This window comes from Epinephelus moara, chromosome 13 (genome assembly GCF_006386435.1).
Source record: "Epinephelus moara isolate mb chromosome 13, YSFRI_EMoa_1.0, whole genome shotgun sequence".
Classification (NCBI taxonomy): Eukaryota; Metazoa; Chordata; class Actinopteri; order Perciformes; family Serranidae; genus Epinephelus; species Epinephelus moara.
The window spans coordinates 8,990,095-9,015,069 of record NC_065518.1 but is presented as its reverse complement, the minus strand read 5'-3'; the positions used below and the strand labels follow the sequence as shown (position 1 = coordinate 9,015,069).

The 24,975-nt window shown below is 41.4% G+C and overlaps 1 protein-coding gene across 1 annotated transcript in view; it reads left to right on the top strand.

The window, feature by feature from the left end:
* sdk2b (sidekick cell adhesion molecule 2b) overlaps positions 1-24,975 on the top strand; it is a 454,891-nt gene that overhangs the window by 291,344 nt on the left and 138,572 nt on the right. Inside the window, exon 2 of the mRNA XM_050059698.1 lies at positions 7,650-7,809. Within this exon, the coding sequence (XP_049915655.1) occupies positions 7,650-7,809 (160 nt within the window). The remainder of the gene's footprint in view (positions 1-7,649; positions 7,810-24,975) is intronic.

Here is a 24,975-nt window from a genome sequence, read left to right as displayed (position 1 = left end):
GGTGTGTGGGCTTGTGTTAACTTTATATTGTTAGATTTCTTTTCATGTGTCAGCTGAAATAGAAAATATGACCTCATGTTGTAAAATTGCAAATTCATGAAAGGTAACTGAGGTGATTTAGGAAAAGGATAATGTAGCTAGTTGTGGAAACTGGTTCATAAAGCTGAGCAAATGGCTTGATTTATTTCAGAAACATAGTAAGACGGCAATGAGCAATGCAAGAAGAAAGAGTAAATTAAAAACAAGAAAATTAGTAAATAAAAAAGCTAAAAACAAACACCTGGAAAAGTGCTTGGAAATTATAATGAAAGTTGTACCATCATTTTAAATATGTAAAAAATATAGTAGGGCTGTCAAACACTTAAATAAATAATCTAATTAATTACGTGCTTTGTGATTAATTAATCTGAATTAATTGCATACATCAGCTTCCACTGTGAACGTATTTTAAGAATTTTAAAAAATGACAGCTCTAAAATATAGTTTTCTAGCTTTTTCCCCTATTTGTTTTTTAAATAATTTTTCAACCTATTTTTTTGCAGTTTGTTGGACATTTCTCACCAAGTTGCTCACTGCCTTTTTCCCATGTTTTTGAAAGAAATCAAATTCATTCAGGGTTCAAAGATTTACATACTTGCAAAAGGCATCTGAAAGCAGCACAAGAAAAGTGATGTCGCTCCAGGTTTCAAAGGGTTAAATTGCAAATAACAAAATAAGTGAAATCAGGAGAGACTCATTTTGAGAGAACAGAATATTTATTTACATTTGCATATAAGTATGAGAAATGCGAAGAGTCTTTGGCGATTTGACCCCGTCGTGATGTCATCTATTCCAGGAGGGTGGCAAAGATGTAGTAGATTAGGGAACCTCCCCCCTATGAAGTCTAGACACTGGTGGTGGTGATGAGATAAGATGAAGAGGGAGCTGGATATGGAGAGGAGTGGGCTTTGATGAGCTCGTCCTGGGCTCTGGATAAGGTGACTGGAGGTGAATGGGGTGGAGGAGGGCGTGACAGTTCACCTTAAAATGACAGCTGACAGGAGCAGAGAGGAGAACAGTTTGGCAGCAGCAGCATGAATGGCTGAAGGAGATCATGGCAAAGTTTGATTGGCTAACCAGGAGAGGGAGTACCCATAGTCAGCTGATAGGTGGAAATGGGATAGAGAGAGAATTGTGAATAGAAGGTCTTCCTGATTAAACTTACACAGAGCTTTATTTGAACGTGTAGATAGTGAGATGAAGCAATATTGTTTAGTTTTATAGCACAAGCTTTAATCGCCATACATCCTTTGCTCTCCATTTTGTACTGTTAACATTCATTCCCTGCTGCCACGCACACTGTAAGTTTAGCTGCCAATAGGCCTTTTTCCACAGCAAACATTTTGACTTGTTACAGTATGAAAAGCACAGTTGTTAGTAATAACATAAAATGAGCCGGCATGCACAATATCAGGACCCTGAACTCAAAGCAGCCGAATGGAATTCAGTCACCGTGGTTATTTACACTTGTGCTTTTACAACATGTCAAAATGTTTTCCATGAACAAGGCCTTTTGCTTCAGAAATTAAAGCGACATGTAACAGATTTTTTTGAAGTTGTGGGGACTTTGTTAGAGAGAGTGGGGGGACGACATGCAGCAAAGGGTTGCAAGCCGGAGTCGAACTCTCAACCTCTGCAGCGAGGCATCACCTCTATACATGGGGCGCCGGCACTATCCACTATGCTACCGACAGGACTTTTTCTTTAATAGCAAAAAAAATTTAACATGCTGCATGGGTGACATAGTAAACTAAAAACCTGTTCTGCTCCTCTTTTCTAATCACACATAGAGCTTATCTTCTGTTTCTGTTTGTCTGCTTGTGTGTGTGTCTGCTAGTTTAGCAGTGATACTTGGCCATTTCTAAAATAATATAATGGCAGATTGGCGCTGCAGTGATAGTTTTGGCTTGCTGGCTGCTTCCCGACTTTGGGGCGCTTCCCCATCCTTTCTGGGACAGGGCTGGGACACATGACGCATCTTTGTGGTCAGGTGCAGTTGTCAACTTTTTTTTTTCTTTAAGATATTATTTGGGGGGCTTTTTGCCTTTATTTTGATAGGACATCTATAGTGTGAAAGAGGGGGAATGACATAAGGCTGTCATTTTTTCAAAAAAGAAAGGTCAAATGAATTTCAAATGACCCGTAATTTGTTTGAATAAATTCGAACCCCCCGCCCACTCACCTTAAACACCACAACACAACCTCATTATTTACGTTACTTTGCTCCGCTCAGCTGTGGTGCCTCTGCCTCCGCTCAGTGTTGCCAGATCTTGGGAGAGAAAGAAGCAACCAGGACTATGGAAACAAGCCCAAAAGAAGCGACGTGGAAACATCCTGCAGTCCAACATACTACCATGCATTTAGATAACTTATTAGACGGCTATATAGAGAGAAAGGTGACGTTTAGAGAGCAAGCCCAAATAAGCAAATCCACTTTAGATACAAGCCCAAAGTCGCGGCTAATAAGCGGACCTGGCAACCCTGCCTCTGCCGCCTCCATTGGGTGGTAAGCTAGCAGGTGAGCCCGCAGGTTTGTTGTCGCTGAAGAGTAAGACAGCTGCTTTTTACAAAGTCGACAAACAGCCTTATCTTTGTGCTTTGCCATCTACGGTGTAGAACCCAAAACACTTCCACACGCTGCTTCTCAGATGTTTTGGTGTCGTGATTGTCCACTCAGGACGGCTTTGCTCGCTGTTGTCCTCTGTTTTCGTAGCAAAACAACACATTAACATTGGCTTCGTTTAGTGATAGGTCAGTAGGGCATGCAATACGTCAACATGATAGTGAATTCTTAGAGCGCCCTCTGTTGGATCTCAAGGCAAACTAGATCAAATTGTCTCATGCACCTATGGAGACTGCAGCCAGCATTTTGAACAGGTAATTACAGCTAGAACATGAACTTTTTACCTCATGTCCGAAGGAATGTCCGAAACTAGAATAAAAAGATGCAGAATGTGCGAATTTGGCATCGTTGGATTTAACTTGAGTCGATACTCGGTCGTACTGATGTACTTCAGTTAGTACCCTTGAAAGTATCAAGTTTGGTATGCAGCCCCTTTGTAGAGCTGCAGTTTGATTGTACCTCTGTTTGAGTTCATCACTACGAGTTAATTAGTCATTTGATCCATTTATGTAAGACTACGTTATATAAGACGTAATGACTAGTGTAGCTTAAATTGCATCATAAATATTATTTGTTTTCTTCTTTTAGCTGTAGTAATAGTATTTTTCAAAGCACTTTTTAAAACTTTACAGAATAAACAATTGATTTATCAATGGAAAAATAATAATTAAACATCATTAGTTGTATCCCTAAGCTATTATGTCAGCCCACGTCCCCAGAGTGTTTTTTCTCCTGCTGCGTGTGCTGATTCCAGTTAGATTATCACTGATGAGCTCTCATAGACTTCCTAATGAGAGGGACTATCGGAGATACTCATCAGTGATCAATGTTTTCTTTGGCCTCGCACCTTTCCCGTGGATGAACGAGTATCTGTGTGCGGGTGATACGGTACGCAAGCTGGCGTTTTGTTTGCACAACCCTCTCTGCTGTCTGTCCCCTCGTCTCTTTCCCCGCCTCTTTCTTTCTTCTGCCACCCCCCTCTCCTCATTCTCTTTTATCTCCCCATCATAGATAAAAGCAAAGCGCACATCGCCGGGGAATAATTAGTCTCGGCCATCTCAAATCACTATTGCACATCTCAATCTCCCTCATTTTTGCAGCCTATCTCCCTCAGTGCCAGGCATAGTATTAACCCACACTGCTTTGGGAGATGCCCAGGCACTCCAACTCTAAAGGTACCTCAGCATCTGTTTTACATTTTTATCTCTGTTTAGCATCTATTAAGCCCTCTGCCTGCTATGCTGCTCTTTCATATATCATTTTCACTCACTTTTTCTCTTGTATCACTTAAGTTTTCCTTTTGCCTTTGCTTCATCGTATATGATTTCTTAGCGCTGACAGAGACTTAACTTCGCTGTGACTTTTTTGATTAGCCGTGTCTGTGTTTTGGCTCTGCTTTTTTGTGCTTCCGCTGTGTCGAGGCTTTCTTTATGGTTGACTAGCCACAGGGTTCAGATTTTACCAGAACAAAGTGCAGTCGGGGGCACAATTTCAAACTTGAAAATGCAAGGTAGTAATGTGAGGTGAAGCTGACAGATCAATACTGTGCGGTGCTTTATTGAGTCTCCTCTGTGTTGTTCTATTTGTCATAAATATTCATACATGACGGCCAGCCTACAGGTTAGCACCGCGCTCAGGTTTCTCAAAAGTCAGAAGTCAGAAACACCAAAGTGCTGTTTATAAATCAAGAATGAATATTCATCATTGACTTGTTCAGATATGTCAGTCACTTTTGAACTGCAAACAAGTGCTCTTCATATGCTGGTAATTTCTCTTGATTTTCTTTATTATGTATTTTATGTACCATGTTTTATATCCTTAGATTTTTTCACGATCTTCAACATAACTTAATATTTCAATCTGCAGTGCGGTACTTTGAAATACGATGATAAGCTATCTGCATCTTTCACAACTCCTCTGAAGTATACAGTCAGTGCCCAGTTTATTAGGCACACCTAACTAAAACTAATGCAGTCCTGCAATAAATCCTTCCTTCATGAAGGTTATAATGTTTAAATTGTTTTAGAGAGAGAGGCATTCAACTTTATGGTCATTTTGGAAGCTGTAGTTAGTAGTGCTGTTGAACTGTATTGCATTATACCAAGGAGTGTTTTAATATTTTGTCCAATCCATTTATATCATAAAGGTTGGACTAATGCTGCAAAACACTGCAAGTATTCCCAACTTCCGATCTGAAGGCATCCCAGGGCGTCTGCTCTGTAAAACATGGATGCTCACAACAAACGGATGTTTTTATATCAAATCTCTGAGCTTCACAGGCATTACAGAAGACCTACATGAGTTGCCACAGCATCATTAGTGAAGAGAAACGGTGTACAAAGTAATACGTCAACGGTTTTGCTTGTCTACTTACAAAAGCGCAAAATGGTGTGAACAGATGCTGAGCTTAATAGTGTGCATTCTTGCTGTGTAGACAGAGATTCACATGCACAAATCAGCTAAATAAAAATGGCAGCTACGACTTTCTGTAGTCGTTTGTTTTGTTTTGTTTTTTGGGGGGGTTGTGTTTGTCTCTTTGTGTCATTCTATGCCCCTGAACGCAGACTGGCCAATCATAACATAGCATCAGGGCAGTTCAGACCAGGGTCCGACAACAACACAGCTGTGCTCCATTGACTCTAATGCAGTCGTTTCAGATTTCCTTCATTTTCAGGCTGGTTGTGTGGATTTGGAGCTAAATGTTGTGCCTGGGGCACGTCGTGTATTAATGATACTCGTTACCTGGAGAGGTTGGAAAACATCTACGTTTCTTCCCTGTTCCAAAATCAAACCCTGAAAAGTGTAGGGTTAGCTAGCTAGCTACTGAAGATATAGCCTATTGAATGTATACACCTGCTGCTTTTGCTTTTTAATGATTATAACAGTGAAACAAAGACCGACCCTGCTGTACAGGAACCAGTGAAGGGAAGCAGGGAAACTCTGCTGATATTCAACCAGCTCTGTGTGTCATCGCATGAACGTGTTTGACTTATCAAGGAGATCCCTGCCCATGCAGCGGCGGAGATCCAGGTGCACAGCTGGTACAATATCAGCAAAGTTTCCCTTTATATTCATTGTCTTGTGTGGCGATCAGCAGTGATGTGGTGGTTCACTTTTACTCTGTGATCTGTAGCCTATAGTTCGGCTTTAGCTTCTAACTATCTTTGTCTTTTTAACCTGTTGTTGCTGCTGAGTCAGTTTGACATCCTGGATATATCCTTCAAACACAGACTGTAGACCCCTCTGTCTGCTTCTCTCTGGAATCACTCTTTCATTGTTCCCAAAAATATGATCATATTTCTTCAGGGAGTGCAGTTAGTGACAGTGTGGGCTGCAAGCTTACTCCGACAGCTTGTTGGACCATCACAAAGGGGTGGGACTTAGCGAAGGGTCATGTGTATAGCAGAATGGTATATATGCTCCAAAAGTGCACCTAATGAAGAATTCAGCTCCGAAAATAGAAAATCAGTATGTGGTGCCAGATGTTAATATCGTTGTGGGCCGCCACAAATGAATGAATATGTGAGACACACTGCTCAAAATTCATATCAAACAGCCAAATCTGAGTCGACTGGTATCATTCAGAGATGGGTACAGCCCTGAAACTAAAGATTTATGATAACAAAGTAAACCTCACGCAATACTAGTAGTGTAAATACTGCCTAGTCAGTCAAAATCTTCAGTCAAATTAAACGTATACTTCCAGAAGCTTCTGTAGAATGAAAGTGAAAAGCTTGTTAATCATCGTCAGTTTCTCACTCTGTTTTACTTTCAGTCCCTATTTTCCTCCCCATTCCTCCTCTTATCAGTCTACCTCCGGCGGATTTGTCGAGCCGAAATTGAAGAACAAAATATCAGCCCTATAGATCATTTTGACAGTTTAATTTCAATGCCTGATTATCAGTCAATTTGATAATTATATTATCCAACCATCCAATTAATGTGTTCTATATTTACAATGATCATCAAGTAAGCTCTCCATTTTTGCGCCATTTATCAAGGGTGAGATATTAGAACCACAAGGGACCCTGACAGTTTGTGTGTCAGGCTCCATGATTGAGATATAAAAATCAGAGTGTGTGTTGCCATGTTCAGTATGTGCATCACCCCGTGGAAAGGTTCTCGCTGGTCTTCCTCAATCCATTCCTTCACACTCAACAGAGCGTGTTCAAGAAACACAGTGAGAGCGAAAGACAGAGCGAAACGGAGTGGAGGCGAACAAATGATGAAAGGATTTCATGCCTCCTCCTCGGCTTTACTCCTCTCCTGTCTGCTCTGTCTAGCTCGGAGGAAAGTGGTGCCCTGTGCCAATGAGTTGCTGACACACAAATACACAGAGCAGGAGAAGCAGGAGCAATCCTTCCTGACTCGATGCCTCTGCTTCCACTCCTCTGTTAGCCAGGCACCTCCGACGCTCCCAGAGCAAGTCGAGATCACCCAGCACAAGCAACAGTGCCTCATATGAGATTAGGTAGCTCCAAATGGGACACGTTCCGAAAGGTTTTTCCATCTGGATCGTGGCAGCTTGGTGTTTACATGCCGGTGATAATCAAATACCGCAGAGTTTGCTTTGTCTTAGGTGAGATCCAAGCATCTGACCATCTCCAATCTGTTACAGTCAGATAGATGTAAGCATCAGCTGCGCTTGTCTCTTTGTTCACGTCTTTTCATTCAAATGTTTTTCAGTACTTTGACAACTCCATGTTTGCTTCTCATCTATGCCAACCATATCAGGATGAAAGATAAGTTCACATGAAATGAATTTGCGTCTCTCTCTCATCCTGAAAGCTCATCCTTTTTTCCCTGTCATTCTTTAGTCTGTGTTTTTATGCGCACAGTTGTGCCTCTGGGTTCACGGATGTGTGTGGGATTTAAAAGCGGGTGCTCTTTATTGGGATGCTTTTGAGGTATTTTCCGTTTGCAAGATGTCTCATTAAAAAAAAAAAAAAAAAAAAAAAACTTCAACTCTGTTCTTTATTCTTTACAGATGACGTGCCTCCCTACTTCAAGACGGAGCCGGTGCGCAGCCAGCTCCATCTGGAGCGCAACAGGCTGGTGCTGACCTGTATGGCTGAGGGAAGCTGGCCGCTTGAGTTCAAATGGATCCACAACAGCACAGAGCTGACCCGCTTCTCCCTGGAGTACAGGTGAGGATAAACTCAATACCTTTCATTGAGAGAAAGAGATGTGTTACTGACTGATTGATGGATTGGTTTCATATATGGGATGGGAAATTCAGTTTAGTCGGGAAGCTGCCGTACAGTATTTGTACTAAACTCACTAAAATCGTAGCCAAACGCCTGAATAGCAGCTACCTTAGTTTTGCTTTATGATGGCCAGAGGAAGTGATTACAGCGGCCAGTAAGTCATTAACATACATGCAACATCCTTTGAGGTAAAGCTAACTAACATAGAGCTTAGATTAGGCCCAGAAAATCCAGCCCGACCCCACCCGAGCCCGTGCATGTCCTGTCCGAGCACGGCCTGGCCCGTCCCTTTAACTTTAATTACGAGCCCGAGCCTGGTTTAAACCCGACATTTTTTTTAAGGATACGAACGTGGACATTGAAGACTGACTCTTGTCTTTCTTTCCAAGCCTTCGTCATGCGCCTCTTAAGTGTCAAGATCCCTTTCTTTTTGCTGTCATATACCAGCACCATGCTGCACTTGGTACACTAGACGAGGCCGACACACATGTTGTCGACGTCGACAACTCACATGTGCGTGGCCAGTGGGCTCCCCCACCTGGTGTGATAAGTAGTTGGTTCCATAGACTAGGTCTATTATGAGGAGCCCGACCCGTCCGAGCCTGAGGATAGTGGCGGGAAATTATGGCCTGGTTCGGGCTCGGGCAGAGATGCTAAGCTCTAAAGTAACATCAGCCAAAGTAAAACTCAAATTCTCATGAAGAAAAAAACTAAGCTAAATTAATCTTACATAGTGAAAACTGTTAGCCAAGGTGATTTAGTGTCGTTAAGATACATTTATGCCATGTATCTAAACATATCAGATTATAATCTGTAATACTAATTTATTAGGTTAAATCAGTGACTGTATATAAAGATGGACAACAGGTCTCCACTTCCTCCTAATGTACAAAAATGAAGCTAAAATATCCCGGATGCGGCCGCTGCCATCCTGTCCAGGTGATGCCATTTTGAGACAGAGTCCATGCAGTAGGGGTGTAAAAAACCAGTTTCATCACGATACGATATCATATCGATTTTTTTGGACAACGATACGATATTTACCGATAGTACACCGTCTGCCACAGTACGATTTCGATACGATGCGATTTAGGGGCCTGCTATTGATATGAGACAGTTACAGAAGAAGCTGCCACCCCTTTCTTTTCTGCTTTTGGCCATCAAAGATAAAAAACAAACACATGAATAATAAGTGCAGTAAAGTTTACTTTAAAGTGACTCCACTAACACACATAAAACAGCACATAGGATAAGTAAACCATCAGGGCTTTGTGACAGCAAGACCTCTCTGGAGGAAGTGTTTTCATTTTAATCTCAACCATGACCCTTTTCCCAAGATTGCAGGTCTATCTGGCTCAAAGCCCTGAAGGCAAACGTCTCCCAACAGCCATTAAACATGGATTAACAACAACATTGTTTAAGAAAAGTATCAAATTCAGCTGCAGTAATAACTGTTAAGGTTCAGAGACAAAACATTATTAGCTTTAGCGTGGTTACACTGCATAAATTAGCCTAGCAGCTAGCGGACTTTCTCTCTACTCATAGCTTTACAAATTACATGTAACATTATTTTCTTACTCACCGTTGGTTTAAGTCAGTGCATCTCTCGACAGAACAGCACGTTTGATTTCAGCCTGCATGCATGTTTTTGCAGATGAACATCGTTGAAACAGAGCAGCTAATGTTGCTGTAGCGAGAAGTTAGCGGAGTGAGACGCCCGACCAGGCGTAGTGTTTTATCTCATCCTCTATCTGTTGACCTGTGTTTTCTCCAAAATCCAAAATATTTCCACTCTGCTGATTTAATCCCAAGTAAATAACTTCATCCTCATCGTCTTTCTCTCAACTGCTTGCCACCTGCCTGCTGCTGTTTGATGGTGACACAGATTTTCAAAATAAAAGCGTATCCTAAAGATGACAATATGGATCAATGTTTTCACTTTGCATCGATGACATTGGATCGTTGAGTCCAACCAATCGTGAACAGCACCATTGATTACAAGTGCACCAATTGGCACACACAGCTGACGATCATGACGTCCAACCACCTTTTTATCGCATCAAATAACTGATTCAAATCAAACCTACCAGAAAATGAACACTTGAAAAAACACCCTAAAATGACTGAAACCATCTTTAGGAAAAAAAAAATTTGACATGTACTTTGCTCTTTTAGTTTGGCCCATGTCCCATCTGTTAACATAGAGGAAGCTGGGTTATTGACCTTACTGCAGTCAGCCACCAGGGGGGCAGTCGAGATGTTTTCGGCTTCACTTTTGGGGAGCAGTCTTGTCGTCCGTCTTTATAAACAGTCTGTGGTTCAGGTGGACAAGAAAGAGGAAAGGACACATTTTGTTCGTAGCTGTTTGCTGCATTAAGATTGATCAAAGGCAGAGCGCCTGCATATTCTTGGTCTTGTGTGACAATTTTTATGAATATAATATTCTGCCTGAAAAGGTGTAAAATTAAGGTAAAGTTAAGGCTCAAATCTCCAAAACCCTGTCTGTCCCTTAAGGGCAGTATAGTATTCTGCACGTTCGTCCTTTTTTCAACAAAGTCAGTTGTAGTTTTATCACGGAATAGCCTGCTAAATAAAGAAATAGCTGTGCTGTTATGCCTGTTCTTTTTTTTGTTGCCTCTGCCTCTCTCCTTGCACCTCGTGGCTCTGTGACCTCCATCACTCTCTCTGGAGCGGCTGCACACAGGCGAAAGGCATGAATGAGAGTTAGAGCACGAGATAAACCGTCTTTAATGGTAACTTTAAGATCTGGAATGTGGCGAACATTGCTCTTATCTCGGAGAGCAGTGTGTCTTCACTGAGTGTTCGTGTGCAGACAGCAGTGTAAATGAAGCACTGGAGGATTGAAAGACTCACACTTTGCTGATCTTAGCTGAACCATTGTGTCCACGTGCGAGTGTGTACATGAAAACAACAGAGGGTGAACATACAAGCAGCCTCAGCCCTGTTGATGGAGCTGGGCCTTCCTGCTGGCAATCTCTGGAGACAGATAAGACCAGAGTGGGGACAGCAGGGTAGGAAGGGCAGGAGTGACACACAGATGCTGGAACAATTGATCAGAATGGACTGTACTTGAGAATTACACTGTCTGTTGGAGCCTCAGGGCCCACTTGACTGTGTTATTGGGTAAGTGATTGAGTGATAGGATGGGTGATTAAACAAGCAGTCAGGCACAAAGCTGTGCAGGATTCTGCATGTGTGAGTGAGTGTGTGTGTGTACTGTATAAAAGCATGATTTAAGACCGAGTGAAATGGACACTTCAGAGTTGCAGAACATGTGTCATTGTCTTGAAAACAGTCGTTGCACTTGGGGAACCACAATTTCCCTGGAATCCTTAAAATCGAATCAAACAATCTCTCTGTGCCCATCCCATTGGTTTATAGTTCAGAACGATACATCACTGTGCTGTGTACTAATGCAACATCCTGTTTCAACAGGAGATACATCAAATAAAGGAAGCAAAGATACGACGTGTATTTATGTACTTAATGCCTACCATATACTAGAGGACTTTGAAAAGACTTTGAAAATATTTTTAAAAGCCTGACACTATCTTACATTAAAGACAATGTGAGGTTTAAGTCACACATTATAAGATTTCACAAAGACTTGGGATCTTGCAGGGTAACTATGAGCAAGACTACAACTAAATTCCTTTTGAGATTATTTCCAATCCTGCTCCTGGCGGAAAATATTATGCTAAACTACCTTTAAGAAATATGATGTATTAACTTGTCTGCAAAGGCACAGAACTTTAGAAAATGGTATTAAGAGGCTGACTGGCGATACTGGATATATACCTCTGTATTTTCTACATGACACTTTTATAAAAACAGACTGTGATCAAAATAAAATGCAAAGACAGGGTTTTATTCCCCCTGTTTATGAATATACAGCTGCACAACATGTAAATGAAAGATGATATAAAATAAATAGCAGGGCTGTGCATTAATTCCATGTCCTTACAAATGAATCTAGTGTTAATTTAATAATTTAAATCTTTTTATTTATTTTATTTAATCTTATTTATGCACAGAGCATCAACAGAGAGGCCGAGAGAGGGACGGAGCGAGAGACACTTTGTCCTTGTCATACACGTCTTGTAGGCCTATATGAAGCGTCTGTGTTCCCGCTGCATTTTTTAAACTCGTATGTCGCCTACATCCATGCACCGTCTCCATGTTGCAAAACAGACTACAACTACCAAGAAGAAGCATGACAGGCTATGATGCACCTCACACACACTAGCAGCGCAGCGCTGGATCACACGTGTGCTACTGCGGTAACTTCATCTCACAGACTGATTTAACATAGCATGTGCAATATACAGAACGATGTCACACTGTAGACTAATGAACACACAGATTAAACACAGGAGCAGCTCTGTCTCTCTGAGTGTTGCTGGAGAACTTAGTGAGTGAGTGAGTGAGTGAGTGAGTGAGTGAGTGAGTGAGTGAGTGAGTGGGGCAGAGCTGTGTGCAGAGTGTTAGAGAGAAGAGATAGACACAGGCAGGGCTGAAAATGAACACCCGCCAAGCGCCAAATGCAGGTAGATTTTCCATTTGGCGGCTAAATCTCGGAAAGCTATCTGCCACATTGGCAGGTAAATGTTTGTACCAAAATAGTCATGGAATAAATTATATATATAATAGCTATTTGACGTTGTTGCTCTGTTTGTTGTGTGTCGCACTTAAATTGCTCCCCGCTGCATCAAGGAACCTTTAGGCCTACTCGGAGGACACGCGTGCAGGTAGTCATATCGCGGGCCTAGATCCATGAACTGTTGTTAGTAGCAAGCAAGCTATCACCGCGGGCATCATGTGGCGACATTTACCAAGTGTAGGTAAACCACCGACAAAACGAAGAAACACCGATGAGGACGAAGCTGAAGCTGTAACATTATAGAAAAAGAGAGAGGTTCGGCGATAACGGCGTTTCAAGAGGCTGGCTACACTACGATGCTGAGGGTGCAGTAATGAGCTGTAATGTATGTCGGCAATATGCTAAAGAAAAAAACCGTAACAACTCGTTTGTCATTGGTAGTGTCACATCGCCTGCTATGTTACTGTAAATTACTGTCATGTTTGAAGTACAAAGTGCAAATGGAACTTTGAGCTCAAAACTTGATAATATTAAACTAATTTTTTACGTAAATATGATGCTAAGAGGATACCTCAGAAGATGGATCCCTCAGGTGTGGCTTCATCATATGATGTTAGTTATAGTAAATTAAAATTTCTCTTTAATTCATTAATACTTTTCTACTGTTTTGAAAACGTACCAAACCGTGACACACCGGTATCATATAGAATCGAACCGTGAATTTTGTGAACTGTTGCACCCCCAATGTCCACGTCATTGAACCCCTGTGATTTTATTCCGACACTGGAAATTTGTCTGCAACAGTGAATTCGCTTGAGAAGTTGTTTGGTGTGAGGCTGGCATAATGTGGAGTGCATCCATTCAGTTGCTTGCGTACTCTGACAGTTTTTTGCATGTGAAAGAGTACTCTGTGTGAGCGTGTGTGTGTGTGTGTGTATTGTTTGTGTGCGGGTATGCAGTCCTCCTCATTCCTCAAGTCGACCTTTCTCTGTGCCAGGAGAGTATTTGAGCAGAGCAGACCCCCATATTAATGAGGTTATGGTAGAGGTCCCCAGTGCTGAGTGCTGGTTTAAATATTGACACCATGCGACTTGACCTTGTGTCCTCTGGCAACCGATCAATACTGCAAGGTGTGTGTGTGTGTGTGTGTGTGTGTGTGTATGGGCATTACTATTCAACATGTAGGGGTGTGTGTGTGTGAGAAAAAGAGTGCTGGAAGAGGTAAGAGAGTGGCACAGTTTTAGTGATCTGCTGCGGGGAGTGCCACACTTGGGAATGAACAGGCTCAGCATTGACTGCTGTCACATTACAGCAGCATCACCTGAATCGTATCTGAGTGCCAACCACACACACACACACACACACACACACACACACACACACACACCTGTATCCACAGCATCCTGCTTTCTTTGTTCCCACATAATCATCTAAAAGATTTATCTCCAAATTAAAATTCAACTTAATTAAGACTGAAGATTCTATCCAATACAATTAAGGATTTTTGAACCCATCAGTCTGTGAATTATCCCGAACACAATGCTTTGGTCAATCAGCTGGTCTATAAATACACATCATAGCAGCGCATCTTCGTATCACGTGACCAAAACCTCAGGGGCGTTTACCTGGCACGCCACCAGTCTATATGCAGCCAATTAACCTAGAAACTTAATTAAGATAGTTAATTATTAATCAAACCTCAGGAGGAGTTTTTGTTTGTCAATTGGTTCTTGGCTGGTTGGTGGAGTGTGGCCTTTGTTTCCTGTAGGGAATAGAAAGCATCTACCTCATTTTCATATTGTGATGAGACGGACAGACTAAAAATAAAATGAGACAGAGTGTTAAAGGTGTAGTTCATATTTTGGAAGTGGGGTTTTAGACGTCAGTCGGCACGCCCCCGGTTTAAAGAAACAAGCTGGAGTCCCACACAGAAGCTGAACCAGTGGAATTCAAACATTTTGTGCACAAGGTGAAGACCGAGCCAACATCCCAAGGCACACCTATATTTATATGTGTGCACAATAAACTCTATAACATGTGTTATTACTTTTATCATGACACAAATGTTTGTTTTTATTTACTAAAATCAAATAACAGACAGCTATTATAAATATGTAGTATTATTATAAATATATATAAATATTTAAAAAAAAAAGATTCAAGAATTAATTTTAAACATACCTTGTTTATTCATTATTATTATTATTATTATTATCATTTAGTTATTTAGTTTATTTATTTGTTTTTAATATTTACTTTTATTTATTTTTTTATATATATTATGAATAATATGTTCTTAAAGAAATAATAAAAAGCATAATTAAAAAAAAAGAATATTTTTATGCATTTTAAAATACATCAAAGCACCAATGACACATCCATTTAGCGGGAAATAATGTAAGATAATGTGATGTTTCACGCTTTTATAATTCCCTCGCACAAACTGCGACAATTGGGTTTCCTGTGAAGGTTTTTTTCAAGTTTGCGTCTTTATTAGGACATGGGTGTACAGTCAATTAAACATTAATTCATAACTTTTGTATAGGCCCAGTTGCCCAGTAATAATATGTGGTTATCACAGAATCCCACAGCACACCTGGATTGGCATCACGGCACCCCATTTGAGAACCACTGAGCTAAGCAGTGTACTGCTGTGGACAGCTCAGCAACAAAACATATTTTAGCCACCTAAAAAAATCTATATCAGTTTCATTATACGCTATATTGAGAGAATTCTGGTTGCTTTAGCTTGTTTCACTTGGGCAGCCATTAACAGCTTCAGTTCCCTGTCTATGCTTTCGTCAAAGCCACCAGACTCCATTGACAAAAACAGTTATTTTAGCTTGGTGAACACAAAGCTGCTGGTGTACCACTTTTTCGATCAGTCAGTTTGTTTGTGTTATTGTGTGACTTTGGTGTATCCAAACTAACCCTTTCAAAAGTGAAAGTCACACAATAACGTGAACAAAATAACAGTTTGAGGTAGTGGTAGACCAGCAGCTCCTGTGTTCAGCAATGTTAAATCACTGGTTTTCTCAATAGTCTGGCTGTAAAGACAGTTGTATAACAGCTTAATTTTCCTGTTGGAAATCAGTGTCTGACATTAAGGTCAAGCGGTGAAAATACACTCAATATAGCGTACACTTGAAATGACATTGATTTTTTGTAAGTGGGACTTTATTCGGTGGCTAAAATGCGTTTTACTGCCGACCCCTCCAAGGCAGTACGTTAGCTTCCATATCAGACTCCAGCCTGTTTCTCCAAACTGGGGGCATACTGACTGACCTCCGCTCTTTGTAAGATACTTATAGTGGATAAGTACTAGGGCATTTACAGAAAAGTCGATTTGTCGACGTGTCGACGTCGGTGGCACAAGTCGACACCCCCCGGGAGGAGTCGACAAGTCGTGTGTTTTTTCCCTCGCTCTCTCTCCCTCTCTCTCTCTCTCTCTCTCTCTCTCTCTCTCTCTCTCTCTGTGGCTCTTCACATAAAGTACAGAGCCTGGTTTTTATTCACTCTGAATTTTGTCTGGATTCTGGTGCCAGTCTAGAGAGCGGATGCGGAATTCACCAAATTCACCAAAGTAAAAGTGTTCACCAAAGTAAAACTTTAAATTCTGGTGCACCATCGATTTGGGGTGATGAGGGGTGTAAGAAAATCGATTAACTTAATGGCTTGGGGCTTTTCTTGTAAATTATATTCTTTAAATTAAAAGAGTCACCGCATTTTTATTAGCTTGGTGCTTTTATTTTGACGGAAAGGCGCATCCATCGAATTCCGGATCCTGTCTCACTCGCCCTGGTTCCGGTTCCTTAACAAAACGGCCACTTAACGGCCCCAGACTACTGTGGCTGGTGTACGGAATGCAATCGCTGCCTCTGATTGGCTTCGGGCGTACTATAAGCGGAGCAGACTCCGTGAGGAATGTCCGCAGTCATTCGGGTTTTCATAGTCGAGCGCACTTCCGCGTTGTAGTTTCCTGTAAAAATGTCCGTGAAAAATCCCTGTAATGTGAAAAATACATGCCGAGCAGTCACTGGTGCGCGGAGCGGAGTCCGTGCGGTCGTAAAATCTGAGCTTTGCGCGCACAGGGCTTGCGGACGTCCGCTTTGAGTCCGCGCGGACCTCCGCAGAGTCCGTTCTGCGTACGTTCCGCCCGAGTATGTTCGGGCCTGACAGACACACATCACGTGTGGAGATACTTCACTTTCCTCCGCCGTGTCAATGTGATGACATCATCAAATGACTTGTCTACTTGACTTAGACTTTATTGACAAATAAGTCGACTTGAAAAAAAATCAAAGTCGTTAATGCCCTAATAAGTACCCTATATAACCCCGCTTAAAAAATCAGAGCTATCCCTTTAAGGACTTAGCAAACTCAGAGTCTAAACAGCTGTCAGACAGAGGAAAAAGAAATAGCGTGATGGAGAAGACATGACAGTTCCAGCATCACAAATTCATGCTGATTGACTTTTCATCTCTATTTACTGACTGTCCCTTGTTGTTAGAAAATTTTGAGGAGTGAAAATTAGTTTTCCGTACAATGCAGTCATAACAGAAAGGGAGCTTTCGTAGTCAGCTGTGCTTTTCACAATCAAGAAAGCAAACCAAAACAGAGAAAATTAGATTAACATTTTGACAGCTAGCATAATAGAGTGTCACTTCGATCTCTTCAGTAATGACTGCAAAATGTGACAGTGTGTTCAGAAATCCACCAGTAGTACATTTTTATGCTGTATAAAGACTTTACAGAAAGATTCTTTCATTGTAGATATATATATAAAGTTGCATTCATGTATTTTCTGAAAATCTGGACTCCATCTTCTCGCCTCACTTCACACTCTTGATCTCTCTTCCACCCTTCCTCTTTGTACATCCTGTCTGCCTCAGTTCATTCCACAGGTACGTGGACTGAGCATCCATTGCTTTTTTTTTTAACATATAATTTCATGGTGGCTCTGAACAAATTAACACAAGTTCAGTACAATAATATCCTCTTGTCTGGGGAAAGAGATGACGAGCTCAGCTTGCTAACTAGATGGAGATGAAGGAAAAGCAGGGGGGCAGAGGAGCAGCAGATGACAACATGTTTAATGTGTTTGTGTGCAAAGTGATATCTGCCTTTGGACTCCACACACCAACGGATATTCTGATGATGTGATACACATGATTGATTTTCAAACCATTTAATTTAATGAGTAAATGTTCCAAACAGGAATGAGTATTGTTCTATTTTTCTGAATGATTGCTGGTTTCAACTCTTAATGATGTTTTGGTGCCTCCCCGACGGCGACAACCGTGGCTGGAGGCATTATATTTTGGGGTGTTCATTTGTCCATCTGTTCCTCACATTCTCATGTACACAATATCTCAGGAACACCTATAGGAAATTTGGCACTAACGTGATTAGATTTTGCTGGTCCAAGGTCAAAATTCAATGTCACTGGGACCTTGTCTGACTCACTTTTGTAAACACAATATCTCAAGATCACCTTGACGGATTTTTTTTTTCCAAATTTGGGACAGACATCCACCTGGCCTCAACGATGAACTGATTTGATTTTGGTGGTCAAAGGTCAAGGTCACTGTGACCTTGTCTGTCTTGTCTTGTAAATGCAATATCTGAAGATCACCTTGAGGGGCCCCCCCCCCCCCCCCCCCCCCCCCCGAATTTGGCACGAATGGTCCAAGGTCAAAATTCAATGTCACTGGGACCTTGTCTGACTCACTTTTGTAAACACAATATCTCAAGATCACCTTGAGGGATTTTTTTTGTTTCCCCAAATTTAGCACAAATGTCCACTTAGACTCATGGATGACCTGGTTTAATTTTGGTGGTCAAAGGTCAAGGTCACGGTGACCTTGTCTGTCTTGTCTCGTAAATGCAATATCTGAAGATCACCTTGAGGGGATCCTCCCCCCAAATTTGGCACGAATGTCCACTTGGATTCACAGATGGCCTGGTTTTATTTTAGTGATCAAAGGTCAAGGTCACTGAGACCTTGTGTGACTCACTTTTGTAAACACAATATCTCAAGATCACCTTGAGGGATATTTTTCAAATTTGGCACAAATGTCAACATGGCCTCAATGATGAACTTAATTGATTTTGGTGGTCAAAGGTCAAGGTCACTGTGGCCTGGCGTCCCAACCATTCTTGTGAACGTGATTTCTCAGGGACACTTGGAGGGATTTTTTTTTTAATTTGGCACAAACACACTAAATTAAAACTGACTGAATTTTTATGATCAAAGGTCACTGTGACCTTAAAACATGTTTTTAGCCATAACTCAAATATTCATGCATTAATTATGGCAAAATTTCATACAAAGGTCTAACAGGATAAAATGAAGGGGTAGAAGGGGTTGTGGCTTCTTTGCAGCAACATCCATATTTGAAGTATTGACTACTGTCATGGCTACATAGGAATCTTGACTGGTTGGTGGAGGCATACAACAGCAAGGCATTACATTTTTGTATTTATTTATTTGTTTATTTTTTTTGCAATTTCAGCAACATGTTTATATTTATATCTCATTTTGGCTGCCGTCAACAGCAATGTGTCATAAACAATCCCCAAAGAGCAGATCTTAACAACCAGACAAATTGGAGACTGTTAAACTGTCTTCCTTTGGTATGTTTGTTCTTGAATTCTCCATCACGACTTTAAACACTGCCAAAACTTGCCTGTTAGCAAGTTGCCATCTGTCGGATGTGCCATGCGTATGTGTTAAGATCAGGGGGAGGGTTAAAGTGCATGTGCGAAAAATTAAATCGGAAGAGGAAAAAACAAAGCATCGAAAGAGACCTTGAGATTTAAATTTTCCCAGTGAGTGACTGGGCAAATCCTCCATCTCGCATCCTCCTTGTGTGTTATTTTGGCACCATTCAACACATCTCACAAATCAATGCTTTGCTCTTACTTCTGCAGCTGTTGCTCACCTCCACACTCACAGTCATATTAAATGCAGATAAATTATAGTTGTTGAGCCGGTTTGTGACACTCTTTTTCTACTTCATATACATGCATTTCCTTCCCATCTGCTCTAATTTCTGCTCTTCAATGCCCTACTCCAAGGCTTTGAAGAGCCCTTACATTGTGAATAAAAGCAGTAAATGAAAATTAAATTAAATAAATATTAATACAAGTAGAGCCACTTCAATGGATGAAATGACAGTATTCTTGAGAAAACTACCTGCTGCTGTACACCAGCCACTTTATCAGGTACACCTGTTCAACTGCATGTTAACGCAAGTATCTAATCATGTGGCAGGAACTTAGTGTGTTTAGGCATATAGAAATGGTCACGATGATTTGCTGAAGTTCAGTATGAAAGGTGATTTAAGTGACTTTGAACATGGTTGTTGTTGCAAGACAGACTGGTTTTAGACATTGCTGATCTACTGGGATTTTACTGCTTAGCAATCCCATGGGTTTACTGGTCCGAAAACGAGAAAATATCCAGTGAGTGGTGGTTTTCTTGGTGAAAATGCCTTGTTGATGGTAGAGGTCAGAGACCAGTGGTCCAACTTTTGGGTCCATCACGTGATACCATGGGTCCCAAAAAGACGTTTTCCCACAGACCTACATCGTCGATGAGACATCTGTAATTCAGTGAATACATTTTTTGAGCATCACAACCGGTTTCACTATCTGGATTTTGATCCATTCAGCCCGACAACATTTCAAAAGTGTAGAATTGCTGCACAATTAAATAATTTTTATCCCATACAAGTCAGCTGAGGGCTGAAAGAAAAATTAGGTGCTCGGCTATATTCGACCATAAGCCCCAATGTCCTTGCTCTACAGCCCCATAATGCGGAAGATCCAAGTAATTTCATACCATGGAAATCAAGCTTTCTTGAGCAACTTTCATAAGAATCAGTTTGAAAATGAGGCGCGGCTCCAACTAGAAAACAATGTTTTGATGCATTGGATGTGCTGAATGTGCATATTAAGGCAGTACAGGAGGAGGTGCACATTAATAATCCTCCAGGACTGTAACATGCTCATGTTTAACCCAAACAGTGTGTCATGTGACTGCAGTTGGTTTGGATCCAGGTCGGTACATGTTCTCACCACAAATGAACCACACCAGAGTTCATTTGCAACAGGACTGAGACCACTTCTTCAAGAAGGTCTCGGTCTGGTTCAGTTGAACCGAACTGAACAGTCCAAATGTGAAAGCACCCTCAATTTCATCATCTTGTTGCACCTTCTTCAACTGCGGCACCTGACTGGAGAATTAAGTGCAACACACACCGCCGCCATACGCCGCGCGTCAAAACACCTGCCTTCATTATGTTCTATGAACAAACTCGCGCTGCGAGTAAAGCCTTTTATGTATGTCTCGGCCGCCGTAGTATCAACTCCGGTTGCAGCTTTCAAAGGGGTATCTGGATGCTTAACGTCATTAAGTTTTTCAAATTTTTAATAAGACGATTTTGATAAGAAACTCACCCGTGAAATCCAAGTTGTTGTTGCCTCAAAGTTTTTCCTCTTCGTCTTCCGTTACTAGCAGTTGGCAACCGTTGGCAACTAGTGAAGGTACAGCCACCTAGCGGGCTGGGGTGGGAAATACACTTTAGTGTCGACGATGCCGCTGCGCGCCGCTGCTAATGTGTGTTGGGGGGCGGCACTTGACGGCCACAGTGCCGCACCCGCGGCAGTGTGTGTTGCACTTTAGTGCTTTCTACTGCTTATCTGGATGAACCAGCTCCCAATAATGTAGTAGTGGGTGTAAAAAGCACATACATTTGTATTTTCTTTTGCCAAGATTCTGAAAATTTGATTAAAATTTGCGCAACATTTGGATTGAAACCCAACTAATGAGTTCACTGTACTCCAATGGCCTCCACAGTCACCAGATCTCAGTCCAATAGAGCACCTTTGGGATGTGGTGGAACGGGAGATTCTCATCATGGATGTGCAGCCGACAAATCTGCAGCAACTGTGTGATGTCATCATGTCAATATGGACCAAAATCTCTGAGGAATGTTTCCAGCACCTTGTTGAATCTGTGCCACAAAGAATTAAGGCAGTTCTGAAGGCAAAAGAATGTCCAAGCCGGTACTAGCAAGGTGTACCTAATAAAGCGGCCAGCGTGCTTATAGTCATGTACTATAAATTTCCAGTAAAAATGTTTCGGTAGATGTCAACAGAATGTGAAATAAGAGACTTTCCAACACATAACTGGTTCAATTCAATCAATTTGATCCAATTTAATTTCATTATCCTACTGATGACATCAGTGATATTCGTGCTAAACAGAAAGAGTAGCAATAATATCCACATTACAGGAGTGAAACGCACCTGCACTTTAGCCTGTACTTGAATCACATTGTGTCAGTGACTGGCAGTGCTTGGACAGAGCCAGCCAGGCAGCATTTCCGTCTGGATGACCTTAATGGATTCCCCTCTGTAACTAAAAACATCCATTTTCTATCTCCCTGGTATTCTCCTCCACGGCCCCCACATACAACAGATTTTTTTTTTCTCTTTTACCTTTCTCTCTACCCCTTCGCACTCGCTCATGCCTTGTTTTCTGTGGTGGAGTGGAGTGAGTGAGTCTGGAAGTGCAAGTGTGAGAGCTAGAGAGAGAAAAAACAGACAGCCTTCGTTTTATTATGCGCGTTTAGTGTCTTTGTGTACGAGTGTCTTAATGAGTTTCAGTGTCATTGCACTGTTGGCAGGTGTAGCTGCTTTTTTATAATTTGTGATCCACAGCGAGCTCTACGAAACATTTCTGTATTAGCACATGCACATCTAATTACAACCAACAACTAGACCGAATATTCAGATGTTGACATTAAAGTAGTATTCTCTGATTCTATGAATACTTGAGGACGCACCATTCACCAACATGTATTATGTGTGTATAATGTGTCGTTATGTTTCCTTGGGATAATCATACTTGTGTTGACACGGTATAGTTGGATTTTGCATAATGCTGTGTCTACAGTTTAATATAGTGTGATAGAAACATACTGGTGAGGTTCCCAAACGTTTAGTGCTGACCTACATTCAAAGCGGGCTGGCAGGACTGCTGGTGTCTGCAGGCTTCTCTCTGATTTAAACAGACCAACACAAGAAAATGTGCTGCTGCTTCTGCTGCTGCTGCTGCTGGTGTTGTATCGTACAGTGTTTGCAATGTACAACGAGTCACAGAACTGCTGCAATGAATAACTGAAAGTCTTTAGGTACAGCACAGGTTGAAGAGGAAATTTGAATTCATAACCTGGGTCCAGAAATTAAGTCGTCGCCCCCACATTACTTGATTTCATTAATCACCAACTAGTCCAATGTGGCTGCTTTAACGTCTGGTTTCAGACATCAGACTACTTTTGCTGCAGCCAACTGTTCTCTTTATGCAAGTTTTTGACACTGATGCAGTGACAATACTTATGTACTTATGTTAGTACTTATGTTTCCAGAATATACATTTTTTCTATGAAACTCTTTTTTTATTAATCAACAGGCAGTCATCACAACAGTAGCAGGCGTACAAGAACTTTGCCGTAATGAAATACTGTCATATTAGCAGTAGGGATCTCGGGAGAACCAATACTTTGATACCAAGTTGATGCCAAAATTCTGAAAACATGACGTACTCATTATACCCCAGTAACGTGTGTCTTCCAGACCTGACGGGGCCAAATATACACGTCGACCAAACATTAGTCGGCCAAAAAGGTCATCAGGTGGCAAGATTTCACTGGTTGCTTAGTCATAGGTGAAATATCAAATCAAAATAAATCATCTGGGAATTTAATTTGAAAGGACAGACACAGGAAGTGTCCATGCTCAGCAGTCAGACAGGAGTCAGGTTAATTTCCAGGGCTGGTACCTGCGGTTATTCCACAGGCTAGTTAATAACATGTCGGGCAGGAAATCCAAAGTGTGGGATCATTTTGAGAAGGAGAAGGACGAACCCAAGGTGATATCTACAAACATGACGTATCATCTGAAACATGGAAGTAGCTACATGCCCATTAGCCCACAGCGTCATTAACAGGCGGCTCGCTCAGTGTGTGACGTGCACTTGTAGATAAAATATAGGCCTATATTAATGAAGGTTCATTAGTACGGTTTTGTATTTCTCTGTAATGTAGCACAGTGTTAACAATGTTACTGATACTATTCTTTCTCACACCTTCAACTCAAACCATTGTGTTGCCCATTACATTAATATCGTAAACATGCTGGCGACTAGTCGACTAATGGCCCTAAATGATGACTATTGGTTGACTAGGAAAATTCTTAGTCATGGGCAGCCCCAAAAGTGTCCTAGTGTCCAAGCTTTCTTCTTCCTAGTAATGGAAGAAGACTGCCTTTCACTACAGAAAAACAACAACACGTCAGCGCATATTTACACTTTGCTACATACGCCAGTAGCGTGATGAGGCGCTGAAATAAATCTGACTTGACCTGAGCGTCTACTCTGCGCTGAGTGCTGCAGGTTAGACATTCTTTTCTGATCGCCAATAGTTGAAAATATCTTTAAGTAAAACAATGCACACGTCACGGTTGCTTTTAATCCAGATTTTCAATCACAGCGCAGAAGGGACGAGGCAAATAGCCTGCCACTAAGACCAGCCGTCACTTCTTAGATGCACAGGTGCTGAACAACAGTGTGGAAAAATATGTTATTTGACATGCACGCTGGAAGTTACTGAGTTCTAAATCAAATGTGTTTTAAAAATTACGAAAATACAAATTAGGATTGGATCACTCACAAATAGGGATGTCACGATTACTTGATTTCACTATTAACCGCGATTTTAAACGCCACGGTTAATTATTCGTAAAGATTCCTCAACACCGTCACTCTCCAAAGATTATACCGGGACGCGGAACCATATACAGTAGGTCAGCGCAACTCGCACGGAACGAAAACAAAGTTACACAAGTCTCCGAGTGATGAAGTATGGATGAAGAAGACTTATTCCCCCCGAAAAAATGGATAAAGTCAGCCGTGTGGGATCATTTTGGCTATCGCAAAATGACCAAGGTGTCATTGTTGACGACGGCTTTCCAGTTTGTAAAACATGCCGCAAAAAAGTCGCAGCCAAAGGATCAAACAAGAGCAACATGATACAACACCTGCGGGACAACCACCCGGCTTTACATGCGCAAGTAAAGGTAAATGCACAATAACTGGGTTAAAATACGTCAATCTCAATTTATCTAATGTAACATTGAATTAAAAATTACATGTTAGCATGTCATTTGCAATTAATGGTGTAGTGGTATGATGCGAGTTGGGCTTACAGTGCAACGTGACAAGCTAAGGCACGTCTCAATGGATAGTTTTGCAGTTTGTGTGCACACAGCGTGAGGTTGTAATGGTTGTGGGTCCGTGTAGCTCTTTGGAGTGAGACGACAGGCAGAAACTCACGTCCACACGAGTGCGGGATTTCACAAATGCTCGTCGTTTATTTTTACATCAACTTAAAAACACTCCAACCTTACCAAGCCTGGTT